This window comes from Vipera berus, assembly GCF_964194415.1.
Source record: "Vipera berus genome assembly, chromosome: 7".
NCBI classification, from domain to species: Eukaryota; Metazoa; Chordata; class Lepidosauria; order Squamata; family Viperidae; genus Vipera; species Vipera berus.
This window is the reverse complement of record NC_138209.1, coordinates 54,582,156-54,603,282: the sequence shown is the minus strand read 5'-3', so window position 1 is coordinate 54,603,282 and position 21,127 is coordinate 54,582,156. Positions and strand designations below refer to the sequence as shown.

General features: G+C 42.3%; 1 protein-coding gene across 2 annotated transcripts in view; it reads left to right on the top strand.

Annotated features, from left to right (window-relative positions):
- The window catches only part of PALLD (palladin, cytoskeletal associated protein), a 445,830-nt gene that overhangs the window by 371,064 nt on the left and 53,639 nt on the right, over positions 1-21,127 (top strand). For both annotated transcript variants that reach the window (XM_081332626.1, XM_081332627.1), the window contains 2 exons: positions 11,666-11,801; positions 18,154-18,255. In XM_081332626.1, the coding sequence (XP_081188752.1) occupies positions 11,666-11,801; positions 18,154-18,255 (238 nt within the window). The remainder of the gene's footprint in view (positions 1-11,665; positions 11,802-18,153; positions 18,256-21,127) is intronic.

Below are 21,127 nucleotides of genomic sequence, written 5' to 3'. Positions count from 1 at the left end.
TCCAATCAGTTCAAACCTGGGCTTCCTGCCAGTGCAGGTGACAATGGGTGTAGATCCTGGCTTCCCACCAGGCTGACCATGCCTGGGGCTGTCAACAGCTTAAGTCATTAGGCTTATCCTGAGTGAGCAGTCATCGCCCGGAGCTGTCCAGCCCCTCTGCTGATCTGCACCATCAGCCTCCTGCTGTGCTGTCCTTTGTGTATGCTGGGAGGCATACACTGCACCCCTTCCCCCATAGTGAGGATGATCCTCTGTTGTTCCTTCTTAACTATATACAGCTTATTTACAATTTTTACATTTAACCCTCCAGATTCCTCCTCCCCCCAGGCTTAAGAGCGAACATAATCACTGAGGTAGCTGGGGGCTCTGTGTATCCTGTTTGATCTTCTCAGGCTTGGCTCTGTAGTGGTTTCGGTTCTGCTTCCTGTTCCTTGGTCTGGTTGTGTTGGTCTGATTTGTGTGTGTGCATGTGTTTCTGTGTTGGCTCTTTGTGACCTGCTGCCCTCAGGCTCTTGCCTACTTTCGTTGTCAGCTCCCTGCCAGGCAGATGGATGCCCCAAAACCCTTCCTGCTGTTCTTCTGGGTGACTGTGACTGTGGCTGTGTGTGTGTTTGTGTTTGCTCTGCCTCCTCCCTTGCTGTTTCCATTGATTCTCCACCCGTCCTCTCAGGGGCTCTCTTCCTTAGTTGATCTAAGTGTCTCCTCCACAGGAGTCCCTGCTCCACCCTTACTCTATAGGAGAGGGGGCCTGTCCGTTCCACCACTTCACCTGGCACCCATGGATGGCCTGTGCTGTAATTTCTGGCCCAGATCTGCTCCCCTATGTTGAAATTGGTTTTGAGGGTTGGGGGTTCTGTGTCTGCTGATACCCTGTCTGGGTGGAGTCTGTCTAACGTAGATATGAGGCGTCTGCCCCACCTGAGCTCCGCTGGGCTCTTTCCTGTGGCTGTGCAGGGTGTTGCGTGTTGATGGAGGAGGAACGTGGCCAGTCTCTGTTTCCAGTCCCCTTGTACTATTCGTTTGAGTGCATCCTTGGTAGTCCGCACGAACCTCTCTGCCAACCCGTTACTGGCAGGGTGAAAGGGCGCTGAAGTGGCATGCCTAATCCCCAAGGTCCTCAGGAACACTTGGAAATCCGAGGAGGTAAATTGCGCTCCGTTATCAGATACTACTACATCTGGTAGCCCATGTGTGGCAAACACGCCCCTTAGTGCCTGTATTGTGCCCGCTGATGTCATGTTGGACACAGGTACCACCTCTAACCACTTGGAGTGACTATCCACGATGACTAAGAAGGTGTGTCCCTGAAATGGCTCCGCATAATCTATATGGACCCTGGACCAGGGGGTGTGAGTTTGTTCCCACTTGTGGACTGGAGCGTGTGCCTGCTCTGGGCGAGACCTTTGGCATGTGTAACATCCTGCTACCAACCCCTCTATCTCTTTATCCAACCCAGGCCACCACAGGTAACTCCTGGCCAGAGCCTTCATCCTTACCACTCCCGGGTGACCCTCGTGAAGGGACTGAAGGACTTTCTCCCTAAGTTTTGTGGGGATGATGACCCTGCTCCCCCACAGCAGGCAGCCTTTATGGGTTGAGAGCTCGTGCCGCCGCGTAAAAAATGCTGTGAACTCAGGTCCCGGTGACTTGTCCTGCCACCCGCTGCTAACCCAGGACTGAATTCTGCTAAGAATCTTATCCCTGGGAGTTTCGGCTGCTATGTCGCTAGCGTCTAATGGGCACTCAGCCAGCTCCTGTATTGCTAATATCTGATTAGCAGGAGCGGGATCCGGTCCAGCCTCCCTTAGGGGAAGTCTGCTGAGTCCGTCGGCGTGTCCCATTTCCTTTCCTGGTCTATGGATTAGCTTACAGGAGTATGCTGAAAGAAAAATGGACCAATGGAGCATCCTTGGTGAAAGGATCTGTGGCGTTTGCTTCTCCGTGGTGAATAATCCCAGCAGGGGCTTGTGATCTGTGTAAATGAGGAACTCCCTCCCGTACAGGTAGTTGTGGAACTTTTTTACCCCCGCGACCACTGCCAGCGCCTCCTTATCTATCTGTGCGTAGTTTCTCTCCGCCGCTGACAGGGTCCGGGAATAGTATGCTATGGGAGCCTGCGAGCCGTCCTCCCTTAAGTGGCTGAGGACTGCCCCTATCCCATAAGGGGATGCATCGCACACTAGGCAGGTGGGCTGGTCCTCCCTGAAGTGAGTGACTGTTGCGTCCCCGGCTAGCATGTTCTTAAGGGTCCTGAACGCACTTGTGTGTGTGGCAGTCCAGTCCCAGCGTGTTTGTTTGTCCAGGAGACTGTGCAAGGGCTCCGCGATGGTCGCCTTGTGCGGCAGGAATGTATGATAAAATTTAAGAGACCAAGGAACGCTTGCAGCTCCGCTTTGTTTTTGGGAATTGGGGCTTCCTTGATAGCCCTCACCTTGGAGGCTGACGGGTGGATGCCCTGCGCGTCTATCCTGAATCCCAGAAACTCCGTCTCCATAACCCCAATTTTACACTTGTCCCTTTTCAGTCTTAGACCCACATCCCTAAAACAACTGAGTACCGCTCTTAGCCATGATGCCAGGACGTCCTCCGAGCTGGCCGCTATAAGGACGTCGTCAAAATACGGGCAAACCCCGGGGATCCCCTTTAGCATTTTTTCCATGACTTCCTGGAAAATCCCCGGAGCTACGCTCACCCCGAATTGCAGTCGGTTTACCCGGAACGCCCCTTTGTGGGTGATGATGGTCTGGGCCCTTGCTGCCTTGGGGTCTACCAGCAGCTGCTGATAAGCCTGGGCAAGATCTAATTTCGCGAATACCGCCCCACCTTGCAGGGATGCCAGGATGCTGCTTACGTCGGGAACCGGGTACGAATGCGCACTTAACGCCTGGTTAATTGTCCCCTTATAATCTGCGCAGATTCTAATGTCCCCATTTGCCTTTAACGGGGTAACTATGGGGGTCTCCCAATCCACCCCATCTACCGGCGTCAGCACCCCCTGTTCCACTAACTTATCCAGTTCTTGCTCAATTTTGTGTTTGAGTGCAAAGGGGACTCTCCTCGCCTTCATCCTCACTGGTGGGACTAGGGGGTTTAATTTAAAAGAAATCGGGGGGCCGGTGTACTTCCCCAACCGTTCGTCGAAGACATCCGCGAACTCCCTGCAGATGCCCTCCAGGGAGGTGTGGCTCTGCGTTTGGTGGATCCCGGTGATCCCAATGCCCAACGCCCTGAACCACCCTAGCCCCACGAGGCTGGTCCATTGCCCTTCAACAACCAACACGCTCAACTTCCCCTTAAACCCTTTGTAGTGGACCGTCACCGACGCCTCCCCCCTGACTTTAATCGGCGAATTCTGGAAGTCTGAGAGGGTCAGTTTGGATGGCCTCAGGGGAACCCGCTGGCCGCTCCGCTTGCAGATCTCGCTGAAAGTCCGCGCGGAGATAATGGATACGGCTGACCCAGAGTCAAGTTCCATTACGCAGGGAACCCCTTGAATTTTGACCCTCAGTTTGATTTTTGGGATAAGGGGTGGGTGTTCCCCGGTTTCGCAAACAGCCGACCGTCCCGCCATGTGGCTAACCGTAAGCCTCGGCGACCTGTGGCCAGCTGGAAATCCGCCTCCACCTCGTGCAGACTGTCCCTTGGCCGGCTTCGACAGACCACCACGATGTGGCCGGTCTTCCTGCACACTCTGCACTTCGCCGATTTGAAACGGCAGGTAGACCGGGGGTGCTGTCCTCCGTAGCTGGCGCAATGGGTAGACCGGTTGGAGTTTCCTGCTTCACAGCCGATGCACGGAGTAGACCGGTGTTGTCCAAGTGAGCCAGGCTGGGTAGACCTGGGGCCGCCACCTCACTGCTGGGTAGATCGGGAGTGATGGGTGCTGCAGCCGGAGAACTGGGTAGACCAGGGGCCACTTGTTCCGCATCCGCACTCCTGGTACCGCTGCTCGGCCGTCGCTGGGCGTTGCTCCTTCACGCGGTCCCGGGAATAGGTGGTTGATCGCTGCTGGCGGTGGATGGCGTCCACCTCGAAGTCTCCCCCTTCTGCGTCGTCGTGGCCAGACAGCTGATGGATGGCCCCGTTCTCCCTTGCATCGGACTCCTCCGCTATGTCCCAGGCTAAGAACTCCTGGACATCCCGAAGGGTCAGCTTCGGCTTGGCAAACATCTTCTGCCGCAGCTTCCGGTCCCTTAGCCCGCAGACAATCCGATCCCGCAGACGGACTTCGAGGTTGTCGAAGTTGCAGAGTCTCGCCGCTTGTCGCAGGGCAGCCATGTAGTGCTTCGCGGTCTCGCCTGGACGCTGGTCCCGTTTCTCAAAACGGTACCGCCAAGCTATCTGATATTTCGGGCTTAAAGTGTTCCGTTAGCTTGGATATCAGTTCGCTGTACCCGACGGCGTGAATGTCGTCGGGCGTGCACAGTCCGACCGCCAGCTGGTACGTCTCCGTGCCATAGCTGCAGAGTAGCACCGCCGCTCTCTGTCGGTCGTCCTTGACCCCATTCGCCCGTAGGTAGCACTCGAGCTGACCTACGAACGCCTCCCACTCCTCAGGGCGGTTGCTGTTGAAGATGGGGTATTGTCCCAGTTGTGCCATTACCTCGGTTGGGGTTGTCCTGCGTCGGGTCCGGAGCTGCCGATGGGGGTTCGTCCGCGGCTAGCATTTTCCGGAGCAGGATCCCACCTTCGTCGCCAGTGTAAAGTCGCGTGCTTCACATAGAGACGGACACAGAGCTGGGGTAAAGATGAGTTTATTCTGAACAGAACGAACTGGGGAAACAGGGAAGCCTGGCGTCTATTTGTACCTGCCCAGGTGGATGGCATCCAATCAGTTCAAACCTGGGCTTCCTGCCAGTGCAGGTGACAATGGGTGTAGATCCTGGCTTCCCACCAGGCTGACCATGCCTGGGGCTGTCAACAGCTTAAGTCATTAGGCTTATCCTGAGTGAGCAGTCATCGCCCGGAGCTGTCCAGCCCCTCTGCTGATCTGCACCATCAGCCTCCTGCTGTGCTGTCCTTTGTGTATGCTGGGAGGCATACACTGCACTAGTAATCAATTGCTTTGATACATATTAAAAGAGAGAGGATTTGGATTAGTTCTTCTGTTTCAGGTTTGTTTTTCTTATTGCAAGATATTCTTAATTACTGACATTTGGGGGGGGGGTTGCACTTCTTTCCTTCAAGTTAATAATTAACTAGTAATACAGTTTGCATTTAAGTTCTGATTTTTTGTTCCACAGTTAACCTGCTCAGTGAATCTGGATATACCTCATTAGAAAATATAACATGTTTTTTTAAAGATTATCTCCAAACACAAAAAGTTTATTATCAGCCCATAATTTTGCCAGATTTCAAGATTTTATAATTACCCTTTCCCTTTTAAATTATATCTATTCTAGTTTTAGCTATTACCTAGTCAAATTCAGATAATTAAAAACCTTGCAAGCAAAATGACAGCTAGCCGATTTCAGCTGCAAAAATCCAGATGAGTACAGGATAGGAATAAAGAATTAGGGTTGTTTAGCTTCAAACTAAAACTGATTTTGATTTTATTATTATATATACAGTATATTTCATTGTTTATAACCTTTTTTTATTGAAAAGTTTTACAATACATTTTTGAAACAATTCCCTTAAAGGCTTCACCATTTCTAACTGTAATTTTTTATAATACACAGCAGTCAATCCATCCATACCCGGCGCTTTACCCACTTTCAGTTGTTTGATTGCTAAAAAAATTTCTTCATCAGTTATCAATTGATTCATCCCTTCCTTTTGTTCTTGCGTAAGAACAGGAATATTAGCTCTTGTCAGATAATTATCTATATCTACATCTCTAATCTTATCTCTAGCATACAACTTAGAATAAAAATCAACAAAAGTCTTTTTAATAAGACTCTGCTGGTACACTACTTTACCCTTATGTTCTATTCTATCTATATTAGAAGCCCTTTGCTTCTTCCTTAACAAATAAGCTAACCATCTACCTGGTTTATTAGCATTACAAAAAATATTATGTCTAGCATACCATAAATTAGTTGCCACTTGATCTGCCATTAACTTATCAAACTGACCCCTTAATAAAGTAATTACCTCTTTAATCTTCCCATCAGATGGATTCAAAGTTAAAGCCTTTTCTTTTTCCTTAATTTCATCCTCTAATTCTTTCCTCCTAAATTCCAATTTACGTCTATATTTATTGTTCAAATATATTAATACGCCTCTCATATAAGCTTTACTTGCATCCCAAACCATCTCAATAGAGGTACCTTTATGCATGTTAATTTTAAAAAATTCCTTCATCTGTTTTTTACACTCTTCCACATTTTCCTGATATCTAAACAAATTTTCATTTAAGCGCCAGGACCGTCTGTCCCTATTATCTTTTTCTATCTCTAACCATACTGGACTATGATCAGATATAGTTCTTGAACAAATCTTGATCTTCTTAATCCTAGAAAAAAAATCATTAGTAATTAATACAAAATCAAGCCTAGAAAAAGATTTATGCCTGTCGGAGAAAAAAGTAAAGTCTTTTTCTTGCAAATTCCTTTCTCTCCAAACGTCTCTCAATTCCAAGTCATCCTTCATTTCAAAAAAAGATTTAGGCAGTTTAGCATGACTTGGGGTGCTTTTAAAAAAAAACCTTGTCCATTTGTACATCCAAAATGCCGTTCCAGTCTCCCATCAAGATGCAAGATTTATAATCCCACTGAATAATCTTGCTGTGTAGTAAACTGTAAAAATCTCCTTGTTGTTGATTAGGAGCATATAGTCCAACCAAAAGCCTTTTCTTGCCTTCTATTAACAGTTCAATTATAACATATCTTCCTTGTTTATCTGCTTCAATTAAAGCCACTGTCAAAGTGTTCTTAACGTAAATGACCACTCCATTTTTCTTATCAGTTGCAGAAGCAATAAACTGTGTACCCAACCTCGAGTTTAACAAATACTTTTGATCCGTGGCTCTAATATGTGTTTCTTTTTTTTATTGAAAAGTTTTACAATACATTTTATCTTTAACAAAACAAAACAAAACCCCTCCCAACCCCCTCCCCTCCCACCCCCTTCCCACTCCCCAACCCTCCCCAGCCCCTCCCTCCCTTCCCCCTCCCCCCTCCCCGACTTCCCAGAGCTAAGTACAGGGTATAAGAATACAAACAATCATAATCTACCTTATGCAAACAATCATAAACTATTAAAACTATCACACTTTAACTCATATAAATTAACTCCAAACAGTATAAATATCACATCAATAATTATTCAAATGCTGGATAATACTTTTTAGTCCCATATTTACTCCATAGTATCTCTCTGTTGCAAATAGTCTTTCAGGTACACTAAAGTCTTTGCCATATCCTCCAAATTGAAAACTTTACAGTCCATTCTTCTATAATCGGTAGTTCTTCCATTTTACTAAAAGTCTTACTGCCGTAGTTAAATTCAACATCCACTTGATATCCACAACAATAGTGTCAACAAAAATACCCCATAAAAACAATTACAGACAAAACAAATTTACATCAATCATTAAAAAAACCAATTTTCTATTCTTCTTTCCAGCTGGGCTTTAAATTTCCATACTAAAACCAAGTTTATGCAATCTTTCCTTCTCTTAATATATTATACAGCTTCAAGTACCATACATTACTTTCCAAACTTAAAAATTTTTATATGTAATCACATCATTTTTATATTTTCTATTACGTATTTCATTATTGCCCATAAAAGTAGCTTACAAGTTAGCTTTCATCTATAGTTTTTCCCAAACTTGCAACAGAGCATGTCACAAAGTATATACCTTAAACACATTATCCACCTTCTTATAACACAATAGATATACATACCAACCAAATAGCAAATCATAACCTTCAAAATTTCAGTAAGCACTACTACAATTCTTCCCAATTAAGTTTTCATAATTATCTTAAAATTAAAACAACATAAAATATTACAAAACATAATTATTTTATATAACTCTACATTTGAGGGTGAAAAATATATCCCCAAATATTTAACCCTTTTAACAATTTCAATTCCCGTTTACTCTTCTAAAACCACCCTTTATAATCCTTATTGCATTATTATCTCCTTCAGTTCTGCAACTAAATCTTCAGGCTTGTCTCGTTCGTCTAGAAGCAGCACGCCTCTTCCAATTTCTGGCCTCCTCCAGTGACACTGAAATTTGATCCACTCCTGTAACTTTCTCATCTGTCTGCATTGTTCCTTCAGCACCTTGTAGATTCTCTCTGTGTCATTGAGACTCTCTCACCTTTCTTCTTTGTAGATTCCAAAAGTGGTATGGGGGCTGCTTTTAAAACATTACTGTAAAAATCACGTGCCTGAATCACCGTAGTAAGACGATGCCTCATACCTTCATAGGTCACCACCATACCCACTGGTATCTCCCATCTAAACTTGATATCACGTCGTCTCAATTCTTGTGTCAAAAAAGCAAATTCCTTCCTTTTTCTTAAAATTCTTGGAGGGATCTCTTTTAAAATCAAGACTTCTTGCTTAGCAATTACAAATTCAATGTTGTAGGAGGCTTGAATAACTTCATTTCTAATCACTCTCTTTGTAAAATAAACCACCACATCTCTGGGTAATTTCCTTTGTCTTGCAATCCACGGAATTGCAAGACAAACACGGAAAATTTTATCTATATCTTCCATTATTTCATCTGCTGGTCGCCCCAGCACCCCTTCCAGAGCCTCAGAAACTATTTTCTTCAAATTTTCTTTAGGATCTTCTTTTAAGCCTCTAATCCTTACAGCAAACTCCATCTGATAATACTGTACCGAGGTCAAATCACAATCAATTTTCTCTACCACATTTTCAGTTTCTGTCATTTTTACTTCCAGTCTAGTATCATTTTGACTGAGATCTTCCACTCTTTCATCCAAATTCTCAATACATATAGCCATGCCTTGAAATGCAGATAAAATGTCTGCTCTTATTTCTGTTAGTTTCTCTGTAATCTTTTCATCCATAACCTCAGCTAGTTTTTCTGTTAACTTCTCCTCCAGATTTTTATCCTTTATCTCAGCAAATTGTTGCAATTGCTTTTCCATAATCTCTTGCATCACATTCTGCAAATCTTTAACTGTAAGGGCTGATGCAAATACGGGTGCAGGGGGCAATAAGGCTTGCAACAAAGACTGCTGCACCAGAGCAGGAACTTTAGAAGATATAGCCGCCATTTTCACCCACTATTGTCTGCTACGCACTTCCACTTTCAAGCTCAGCAAAGTCCATTGAGTTAAAGATCAAAAGACCATTTTCACCTAAATCTCCTGTATCGCTCTGCCTGCGTCCTCGTTCTCCAAAGTTCTTTCTTGCTAGCAGGGATGGTTGCGGACGCCCTGTTCTGCTCCAAAAAGCCTGGAGCAGAAGCGCCTCACAGTCCGGAGCATGCCCAGGCTTCGGGGGGGCTCAATCCTTCAGCCGCCAAAACTTTAAGTTCTGGCGGCCCCGGAGAGCTCTACCCCTACCTGGGCGCTCGCCCCCTCCTCTTCTCCCGAGGAGGGGGCTTCTGAGCCACCGAAACAGCTGATCGGCGCTATTTTCGGCGGCTCTACGGAGCCGCGGGGCTGACAGCCTAAGAATGGCTGCCTCCGGCGACGCCTTGCCATCCGGAAGTCCTCTAATATGTGTTTCTTGTAGACAAATAACATCATTCTTAAATTGCTTTAAATATTGAAATACTTTCTTTCTCTTCTGTGGTGAATTTAAACCATTAACATTCCAGGTTAGAAGCTTTGTCGCCATCTTTCGCGACCTGAAGCTTTTGGAGCGCTTCTTCCAAAATCACCTGCACTCTCTTTGGTTGCGCTCCTCCCACTGCTTCACTGTAAGTAAGTTTTTGAGGTGCCGTCATAACTCTCTGCTGTTCTTGCTCTTGCTCTTGTCTCATTCGTCTAGCAGCAGCACGTGTCATTCTTTGGTCTCTAACCTCCGATGATACTGAAATTTGATCCACTCCTGTAACTTTCTGAAATTCTCCATCTTTCATCTGCGTAGCTCCTTCAGCACCTTGTGCATTCTTACTTTGTGATTGACGCTCTCCCTCACCATTCTTCTTTTTGGATTCCAAAAGTGGTATAGGGACTGCCTTTAAAACATTGGTATAAAAATCACATGCCTGTAACACTGTAAGAAGACAATGTCTCGTGCCTGCATACATCACCACCATACCCACTGGAATCTCCCATCTGAACTGAATATCCTGTCTTCTTAATTCTTCTGCCAAAAAAGCAAACTCCTTTCTTCTTCTTAAAATCTTTGGAGGGATCTCTTTTAAAAACAATACTTCTTGCTCTGCAATTGCAAATTTACTATTATAAAAAGCTTGAATGACCTCATTTCTAATTGTTCTCTTTGTAAAATAAACCACCACATCTCTAGGTAATTTCCTTTGTCTTGCAATCCATGAATTAACACGAAATATTTTGTCTATATCCACCATAATGTCTTCTGCTGAACGCCCCAAAACGCCTTCCAGGGCTTCTGAAACTACTTTTTTCAAATTTTCCTTAGAATCCTCTTTTAAGCCCCTAATTCTCACAGCAAACTCCATCTCATGGTATTGGACCATGGTTAAATCGTCGTCAATCTTATCCATCACAGTTTCAGCATCCGTCATTTTAGCATCTAATCTGATGTTATTTTGACTAAGTTCTTCTACTCTCTCGTCCAAGCGCTCAATGCAAACGGCCATGCCTTGAAATGCAAGTAAGATGTCTGCCCTCATTTCTGCAAGCTTCTCATCCATAAGTTCTGTAAGCTTCTCATCCATAAGTTCAACTAATTGTTGAGATTGCTTTTTCATAGCCTCTTGCAAAACATCCTGCAGATCTTTTACTGTCAAAGCTGGTGCAGGGGGAGGGGGCATTAAAGCCTGTAACGAGGATTGCTGCACCGGGGAAGCCCCCAAACTTCTAGGAACGTTAGATGATTTGGCAGCCATTTTCACCCACTCAATTCTGTTACGCACTTTCACTTTTTAAAAATCTCCACAAAGTCCACTGAGTTAAAGATCATATACTTGCTCTGACATGATTCTCCTGTACAGCTCTGCCTGCATCCAAGTAATCCAAAGTTCACTCTCGCTGGCAGGGATGGTTGCTGCACCCTGCTCTGCTCCAAAGCCCTGGAGCAGAGGTGTCCCGAAGTCCGGAGCAAACTCAGGCTGCGGGGGGGGCTCAATCCTTCAACCACCAGAGTTTTAACTCTGGCGGTCTGGGAGAGCTCTACCCCTGCCTGGGCGCTCACCCCTCCTCTTCTCCAAGGCGCGGGCTTCCGAGCCGCCAAAACAGCTGATCGGCGCTGTTTTCGGCGGTTCCACGTAAACAACGGGGCTGACAGCCTGAATGGCTGCCGGCGGCGGAGCCTTGCCACCCGGAAGTCCATTGTTTATAATCTTTTTATAAACCATGAGTATGGTATATCATCTATTGTTTCTTTTGCTTCTTTATATAGTCTCACTTGAATGATTTGGGATTTTTCAGTTCTGACCTTGATTGCATTAGTTTGACTAGCTTGTTCTTGAGTAGCCAAAATATAATAGTGATTAAAATAAAACATTAGCACTCATTAAACTTAGAATTTCTCTATACAGACCTGTCGTGTTTGTAAACTATTAGTGATTTATTTGTAGGGGATTTCCAAAAAAATCAGGCAGAACTGCCCGGATTGCATCTGATGACGAAATTCAGGGCACAAAAGATGCTGTTATCCAGGACCTGGAAAGAAAACTTCGCTTCAAGGAAGATCTCTTGAACAATGGCCAACCAGTAAGTAATTTGCAGCAATACTCTAAACAGTTTTCTTACTTTATATACGTTTGGAGAGAATTTAACTTTGCATTCATGTGGATTTCAATTTTATATGGTACTGTATTCTATTATAGTAGGAGAAGGAGGCAGATTTTCAAATAACAGAACTGAGTTGCAAGATCCAAACGGAAATATTCTCAATTGTGGTTTTTCATCATGCACTGAGATTCAGTAAGATATATGGGGCCCCAATCCTCATTTTGTACTTGGAAGTTTCCTCCACTTATATAATGGAATCTTTCCTTCCAACTTTATAATTACCAGATCTGGTAAATGTTGCCTCTGATTGGTCTATTTATGGTTTCTTGGAATACAGTATGGCTCTGGTCTGTCTTTTTATATTGCCCCAGGATTCTTACAATATATTTATCATTTTTATTTAATCAATTTATATTACATTATTACTTTTCAGCATAAAGATGTAGGCTACTAAGGAAATTTACTTTTGCAATTAGCAGCATAAAGTGGGAAAAAGATTAATGAATACCAAAGAACATTTAAGTTTCAGGTCCATTCCTATTTTCTTAAAAGTGAAAGATTACTTCATGGGCTTTCAACAAAAATGCAATAAATATGTTTAACACATATTGGAGACTGCACGAGTCAGGCATGCCTGTTGTGTAAGGAAAAAAAACAGTAAATTATATAGCCAGGACATGGCTGGAATCCCTGCATGGTTCACTAGCCAGGACATGGCTGGAATCCCTGCATGATTCATAGGTCAGTACTATTGAGTGAGTTTCTAGGATCACTTCCAGCAATTAGAATTTCATGTTCTAAATTATAGCTGTAAATGTTGACTATAGTTAATTAATCATCTGAAAATTCATCTGAAATACTCATACTTGTTTTAGTTTATATCTTGTATTTTCAAAGTTCTATAAAGGGGAAATAAACTTATGCTCCTTCCTGTCCTGCATGCCTCTTTTGGTGTCAATGCTTTTGCAAAATTAAGACACTGTCAGTAAAAATCTCTAAACAAGGGAATTGTTTCTATGGTATACTTGGATTAGTGCACATACTATATAAAGTAATATAGAATTATTATACTGGAGTTTTATATTTTGTCAGGATAGTTAATAGCTAAACAGCTTATGTAAAGATGGAATATGGATGATGCAATGATAGGATAATGCAATATTAGGAATGACTCAGCAGGGTCTGTGTCTGTGCCTTTAAGGGCTGAGTATAAAAGGGGAGTTTTTACTGAAGTTTTTTTTTCTCTCATCCATATGACTGCTGTAATTGCTGTGTGTTGGAGTTTGCTGTTTCACCACATGTATGTATTTTGTTTCTAGTATATTTGTAGATATTGTAATATAAACCACCATTTAATTACAAACCACTGTTTACTGTATTTACTCCTGGGTTACCTCAGCGCAATAAGACTGTGCATGCTTAGACAGGTTATGGGCCCAGAGTGAGGAGAAACCAGTGAGAGTTTGACCCAGAGCCAAAGGAGTTGAGGCTTGTGGTTTGTTGTGGTTTAAAGAAGCAGACAACATGGCTTCCATCAATGTAATAGGAGGAGGTTTTGCAGTATCTCGTTTGAATGAGACAAACTACCTCTCCTGGAGTCTGAAAATGGAGATGTACCTGAGAAGGGAGGAGTTGTGGATGATAGTTACTGATCCACCTGCAGTCCTGGATGATGGGGACCACAGAAAGAATGAGAAAGCATTGGCCAGCATTATCCTGAGTTTGGAGGATAGCCAGCTGATACACGTGAGGGGTCTCCAGTCTGGTAAGGAGTGCTTGGAAGCTTTGTGCAGTGTGTACTTGAGAGAGACTGCAAGCAGCAATGTTATGCTGAGAAGAAAGCTATATAAAGCACAGCTGAAGCCAGGCGTTCTGTCCCAGACTACTTGAGTCCTTGTTAAACTCACAAGGAGAAACCCCTCTTCCAACAAGTAGCCTGGAGCCACAGGAAAAACAAACCCCTTTTATTATTATTTACAGACCTGCAAAATGTCCAAAGGCAAAAGCAAACAAAACACAATTCAGTGAAACTTGATTCCTTCACAAACGAAAGATTGTCCAAAGGCAAACAAAACACAATTCAATGAAACTTTCCCTTCACAAATGGAAGATTGTCCAAAGGCAAAGGCAAACAAAACATGATTCAATGAAACTTGATTCCTTCACAAATGGTTGCCTTCAGCAACCAGCACCTCCCAGTAAATAAAAAACAGAGCTAAAACTCTCACAGCTGGTGTTCAAGGTCACATGAATTTTATCTTATTTTCTGAATTGTCAGCCAAGTCTCTTTTCTTTAATAATAATAAATTGCAAATTCAGGTTTAGCCACAAGATGTCAATCTGCAGTTTAAGGAAATATTTATTTACTGGGGGGAAAAAACTGTAAAAGTTTTCAATTCAACTCATCACTACAGAAGACCAGGAACAGACCTTTTCTATGGAAGAAATGCAAAAACATATTTCCACTATATTGAAAATAACTTACCAAACTTGCCAAATTCTTCTTACAGCTGGTGATGAAATAAGAGCTTTCGGGAAAAAATCAGAAAGCATCTTAGATATGAAAACTCAAACTTTGACTATAATTAAAAATCTTATCTATACAGAATACAACAGAAAAAATTGAACAATTAAATATTATCACAGAAGACCTGACTGTCCAACAAGTACAAACAATACTTGGATGGGGGGAAAAAACCTGATGTCAACCCACGACCCTGAGATTAAGAGTCTCATGTGCTACTGACTGAGCTAGCCGGGCTTTCTCTTTCCATCCTGAGGATTCTTCTCTGAATATTTGCCAGCTTATCTCTCTTACCGGAGACAGCGGTGGGGGCTCAGGACTCACCTTTGAAAGAAAGTAGATCTGGCATGATGTCATGGTTCCAATTAATGAGACAGTCCAAACAAAATTCAGGCATTTTTTATCTAAAAAGTCTTAATAATGAAATGCAGCATCGGGACTCATAGATGGATGCCAGAATCTGAAATCTCCTCCCCTAAGCCCATCATATCATACACAATTCCCACCCTTGTTTACACGTCATTAATCACATTTTCCAATTAGTTTTACATATGAAGTTTCACTTCCCTTTCTGTGCATGGCTATTTCTTATTTTCTCAAAATAGCCGTTTGACATTTCCCTCCCTTCTGTGATTCAGAGCGAAGCAGTTTAAACAAAAGGCTGCCTCTTATATTGTCAGTGCAAAAACATGTCAATGTTTGCAGCATTGACACCTGCTATATAAATCAGAAGGAATTTGAAGATCAAGAAGAGAGGCAGATGGAAGGAAAGATGAATGGTTCAGGACAACTATGTCAAGAGGAGAGAATATAGAGACGATCTGGTGGTCCTGCCAGACCTCTCAGTCTTTCAAGGGTGGTGACTGGATGGTCATCTCAATATGACATAATATATACAATAATACAAGAATTCTTTAAGGACATGGAAGATGATTTGGCAAAGAAATTTTTTTTCTTTGCCACAACAGTTAAATTGAAATATTGAGTTGTGTATAAAGATAAGATAAAGGTGATACATACATACATACATACATACATACATACATACAGAGAGAGAGAGAGAGAGAGAGAGAGAGAGATGTAATGTAATTAACATGTTTTGATGTAGTGATAAGAATAAAAATTATAAGCTTAGATATGAGAAAGTGGACATAAGGAAGAATGCTGAAATGGGAGAAATTTTGGCTATTGAATCTATAATATTTGGAAATTATAATGAAAACAAGAATATATTGTATTACTAATCTGTTGATATAGAAATGAGATAGATAAGATATGTATCTGGAATATTAGATGGGGGAATTGTAACAAAGGGAATTGGGATCATTTAAAAATTTGGAAATGATAAATATTAAACGATTAATTTAAATACCAATGCAAAATTAAAGCTGGGAAAATTTATAAGGTTATTGATGGTCCAAAAGATGGAATGTCAAAATAAGTAAGACATATAAAATTATTAAGTAGCTGGTAGATAGAATAAGAAATTTAATTTAAACAAGAGACAATATGTATAAGGGAAAAAAGAGAGGAAATATTGGCTGTAATAGTTGGAGATTTGTATTAATATTTGTATGTAATGGAATTATTGTAACTCAGACACCACGTTGCTTTTTAAAGATTGTAATATTGGAAAATTAATAAAAAGTTTTTTTTTTAAAAAGCAACCAGCACCTCCCACACCTTTCCTTTCATTATGCAGCCCAAGGTGTGGCTTCCTAATGCCTTCTCCTTTGCCTTTGGAGCCACCCCATTGCATTCTTCTGTCCAACTTTCATTACCTGTCAGTGTTTTGAGCATCTATAATGTCTTCCAGCTGTGAGTCCTCACAGTCTGACTCAGCCTTCCAGCAGTTATGTCTCAGCCTGAGCATGAGTGGAGGGGACAGGCTCCTTGTCAGATTGTAAATCTTGGAGCTCATCAGAGCCTTCCTCTGACTCTGATGGTACTCCAGGCCCCTCCTCCTCTGATTCCCAGACTCAGCTTCTGGGTCCACTGGCTAATGAGGAATCACAACACTGGGAGAGAGCATGTCTATGCATTTACAGTCTATGAGGAGGACATTCCTAGAATCAGAGGAAAGAGGAATGACTTTCACTGAGTGACATAAGGTGTATCTCATGCTCAGTTTGTTGGACGTCCTAGTGACCAGTTTAGAGTCCATCCAGGAGAAGGACCTAACCGTGACTGGCCTGTTGCTGGAAGAGGAACAAAAATGTCTGGAAAGGCAGCAGAGAGGGGGTGGCGACAATGTACAGCCCAAGCCTAGAGCTGCTACGTCCCAGGGTGCTGGCAGAGCAGCTGAAAAAGTTTGCACAGTGAAATGCTGCTTCAAGTGTGGTTCTACACAGCATCTCCAGAGATGCTGCCCTGAGAGGAGAAACAGAGGAGCAGCGAGACAACTGATATTTTCCCTGGCAGCAACATTAACTGAAAAAAATGCTTAGCTGTTGGACAGTGGGCCAATCAGCATATTACAAATGATCCACAAATGTTTTCTAACTTGAGACTAGCTAAGCAATCATTTGTTAGCTTGGCTAAAGGACAACAGTCTGCTGTTAAAGGGGAAGGTAAAATGTATGTGCCTGGTATAGGAGAAATGGATAATGACATATTTTTATTTTGAACAATTGCTATAGCACTTAGAGTTATATATCGCTTCACAGTGCATTAGAGCTCTCTCTAAGCGGTTTACATAGTCGGCATATTGCCCCCAACAATCAGGGTCCTCATTTTACCCACCTCAGAAGGATGAAAAGCTGAGTCAGCCTTGAGCCAGTGAGACTTGAACTGCCGAACTGTTGGCAGACGGTAGTCAGCAGAATTATCCTGTAATACTGCGCTCTAACCACTGTGCCACCACGGCTCTTTATTTTGTAGCAAGGAGGCAGAATACAAATCTCTTCAATATATATATAAACTATAAATATATAAAGCAAATATAAACCAACAAAATGAGACTTCATTGCAGGGTCTGAAACAATATAAGTTGTTCAGATCTGCGCATTACAACTGTCGTGATTCTAAACCAGCATAGACAAAGCCTGCAATACAGCCTGCCCCGACTTGTAATCTTCTAGATGTCTTGAATTTCCAGCCAGAATGGCCAAAGCCAACCCTGGATATTTCTAGGTTAAGGAAGATTGTTATAACAAATCAGCTTCTTTGTCTAAGCTTAGAACAGGTTTGATAGAGAGGTTTCATTCCTCAGACAGAAAAGCCTTCTCTAGCAAAAGGGGCTTGTGGATTCATTGAATTGCCAACATGGATTTTAATTGTACGGAAAGCTCTGGAGTCATTGAATGTGCACTGATTTGGTGTAAATGGATTTCCTATTTGCTCTGGGCTGTAAGAATAAACTCTGCCTCCTATCTTTATTCCAGAAAAAAACCTGGCAGATTTCCAAGAAACATTGTAAAACTGGCAGCTCTGGAATCTTTTTTTTGTCCCCAGATCTCTATTGTAACTGGTAAAAATTGATGGCACTGTTTCCAGCTAGTTTAACCTCACAAAACTCACAACAACTGTATTAGAAGTCCTAAAATAACAACAGCCCCCTTCTTCAAAGAAGTTATGGAGATGCTAGTCCCATGCCATTTATTATTTTACCTCACCCACTTTATATAATCATTCTGCCTATTATGACCTTTCGCAGCCTCCAAAAATGTTGACTGGCTTATGACTAGTAAAATTTTGTCTACCTCTGACAGAAATGTTTAATTACTTTGAAGTATGAGTTGAAATTTGGAGAACATTGTTCTTGTACTTATTGGTAGGAGATGCAAATGTCTCATTTTTCTGATTTAGAAGTTAACATATGAGGAAAAGATGGCTCGGCGATTGCTGGGGGCTGACAATGCTGCAACAGTCTTCAGTATTCAAGAACCAGAAGAGGAACTTGCAGAACAGGTACTGCAATTTATCTTTCTACTCACATCATAAAATAGCAATTTTCTTCTTAAAATAGGTTGTTTTTTTAGGAGTGATGACAATATTGTCTGCTTTTGAACATAATCTTTAATCCAGATAAGTTGATAAACTTTTTACGGTCTTTGACCAGCATGTAATCTGGTATTATTAAACAATGACCCGAACAAGCTAATCTAAGGTGGTTCATGTAAAAAAACCCTAAACCATAACAGCTAAGTTCACACATAATTAACACCCTCTTTACATTATTGTTTAATTATGCAAGCCAATGTTTTTTTTCTTAAAGAGATTCATACTACATTGCATATTTATAGGCCAGCTTCATATTTCTTTTCCACCAAGCCTAGCTACCTAAATGGAGTTGAATTCAAGAAATTGTGGATTCAGTCTAAAATGAATTCAGTCTTCAGGATTTAATCTTTTGATCTAAGTTATTTGCTGTACCAGTTATAGGTAAATTTCACAGTATCATGATATCAAGTCTGCATACATGTTTTGTGTATGGGCTTTATTAGTCCTTGATTCTGCTTTTTAATAACATTCCAGCCTTAGAGAGGGAAACATTGGTTTGGGTTATGCTTATAGCTATATGTTGAATACCCAATAGTTCTTCAATAAGTGATGTGCTAGTAACCCACCCAAACTGAGTTTGTATAGACTGAAATATGTTGTCCAAATACAGAAACAGTCTCTTTTTGGTGAAAACTATCCTAAGAACATAGTTGTGTCTTCTTTTATATTTCCTTATGCCTATGTTTTGCATGTTGTTCTGATCAAATAAAGAGTGCATCCTGAATTTGGAAAACATATTTAATGAAACATGGATAGCTATACTTATAGCTGTGCCAAATCACAAAACAGTCAAGACTAAACCATAAATTTGATTAAAATGCTGTGTTAACTTGTCCTGTATTTTTGTCATGACAACCAAATGGTATATTAATGTAAGAGTTTTGAAATAAAGAATTGCTAATAATAATGTTTTAGTAATATATATATGAGGGATGTGGTGGCTCAGTGGGTTAGGACGCTGAACTTGTCGATCGGAAGGTCGGCAGTTTGGCGGGTCAAATCCCGAGTGCTGCGTAGCAGAGTGAGCGCCTGTTACTCATCCCAGCTTCTGCCAACCTAGCAGTTCGAAAGCACGTAAAAATGCAAGTAGAAAAATAGGGACCACTACGGTGGGAAGGTAACAGCATTCCGTGTGCCTTTGGCATCTAGTCATGCTGGCCACATGACCACGGAGACGTCCTCGGACAAGCGCTGGCTCTTCAGCTTTGAAACGGAGATGAGCACCAGCCCCTAGAGTCGGAAACGACTAGCACGCATGTGCGGGGGAACCTTTACCTTTACCTTTATATATATATATATATATCCCTTGTTCATTCTCTAGTCTTTGATGCAGATGTGAAAAACATCATACAGTACTCTCTCTCTCTCTCTCTCTCTCTCTCTCTCTCTCTCTCTATATATATATATATATATATATATATATATATATATATATATATATATATATATATATATATTTATATATATTTATATATATATATATATATATATATATATATATATATATTTTCTGAGGTTTTCGCGGGTGTTTGTATGTGGATGTTTGGTCATTCGGGTTTTTTCCCGCGTAGAACTAAAGGTGTAGGAGCAACGTTTCGACAAAATCCCATCCGTCATCATCAGGCTAGTGGCTTCAGCTTCCTTCTTCTGGGAGAAGCATGTGGCTGTTTGTTCCTCTTTTTTAAACTGCCAGAGGGGGTGTGTTCTGTGGAGGTGTGCTCTGATTGGGTGGGGGACCAAGTGTGTTCTGATTGGGTGGGAGTGTGTTTTGAATGGTGGGTGTGTTCTGATTGGGTGGGGGTGTGTTCTGAGTGGATGGGCTGGTCTCAGCTGCCAGCTCCAGACCTGAGCTGGTGAGTTGTGCTGCTTTTGTTCGGCTTCGTGTTTGTGGTGGTGCCATGTTTTTATAGTGGGTGTCAGTTTGCTTATTGTGTGGTTTGGAGGGTTTTAAAGTGGCTGATGTTGCAGCTGTAGTTAGGTTTCTGTTTTGTGGTTGTGCGTCGTTATCATTGTGGGTTCGGATTTGCTTTTTGAATGGTTGTGTGGTGGTGATGTCATGTGATGTTATCATGAGTTTGGGTCTGGTATCATTCTTGGTGGTTGGGACTCGTCTGTCAATCAAGGCGGGTTTCCAAATAGCTGGTAGGCAAGAGGTATCATCTCGTTTGTTCATGCTGTGGGGGCGTTTTTCTATCTCAATGGCTTCTCTGATTATTCTGTTGTTAAAATGTTCAATTTTGGCGATAGTTTTGGTTTTTTTAAAATCAATTTCATGTCCCGTGGCTTCAAAGTGTTGGACCAGGGATGAAGTTTGTTCTCCCTTTCTGAGTGAGTTTTTGTGCTCTTCAATGCGTGCACTTATTCTTCTGTTGGTCTGTCCGATGTATGTGGTGGGGCAGGTGGTGCATGGGATTTCTTATACTCCTTGGTTTTCTAACCCAATTATGTCCTTGGGGTTTCTTAGGATGGTGGATACTTTTCTGTCTGTGTAGAATGCTGTTTTGATGTTGTGTTTTTGGAGGACCTTGCTGATTCTGTCTGTGGTCCCTTTTAAGTATGGGAGGAGGGCTTTGCCATTTTCTTGTTCTCTGTCTTGGGTTTTTGTGGGTGTCTCTCTTCGGATTAAGTTGGTAATCATGTTTCTTTGGAATCCATTGGCTGTTAGTACATTAGTGAGAGTGTGTAGTTCGGTTTTTAGGTGTTGTTCGTCAGCTAGTTGTTTTGTTCTGGAGATGAGTGTCTTGGCTACGGAGTTGATCTGTGCTGGGTGGTGGTGTGA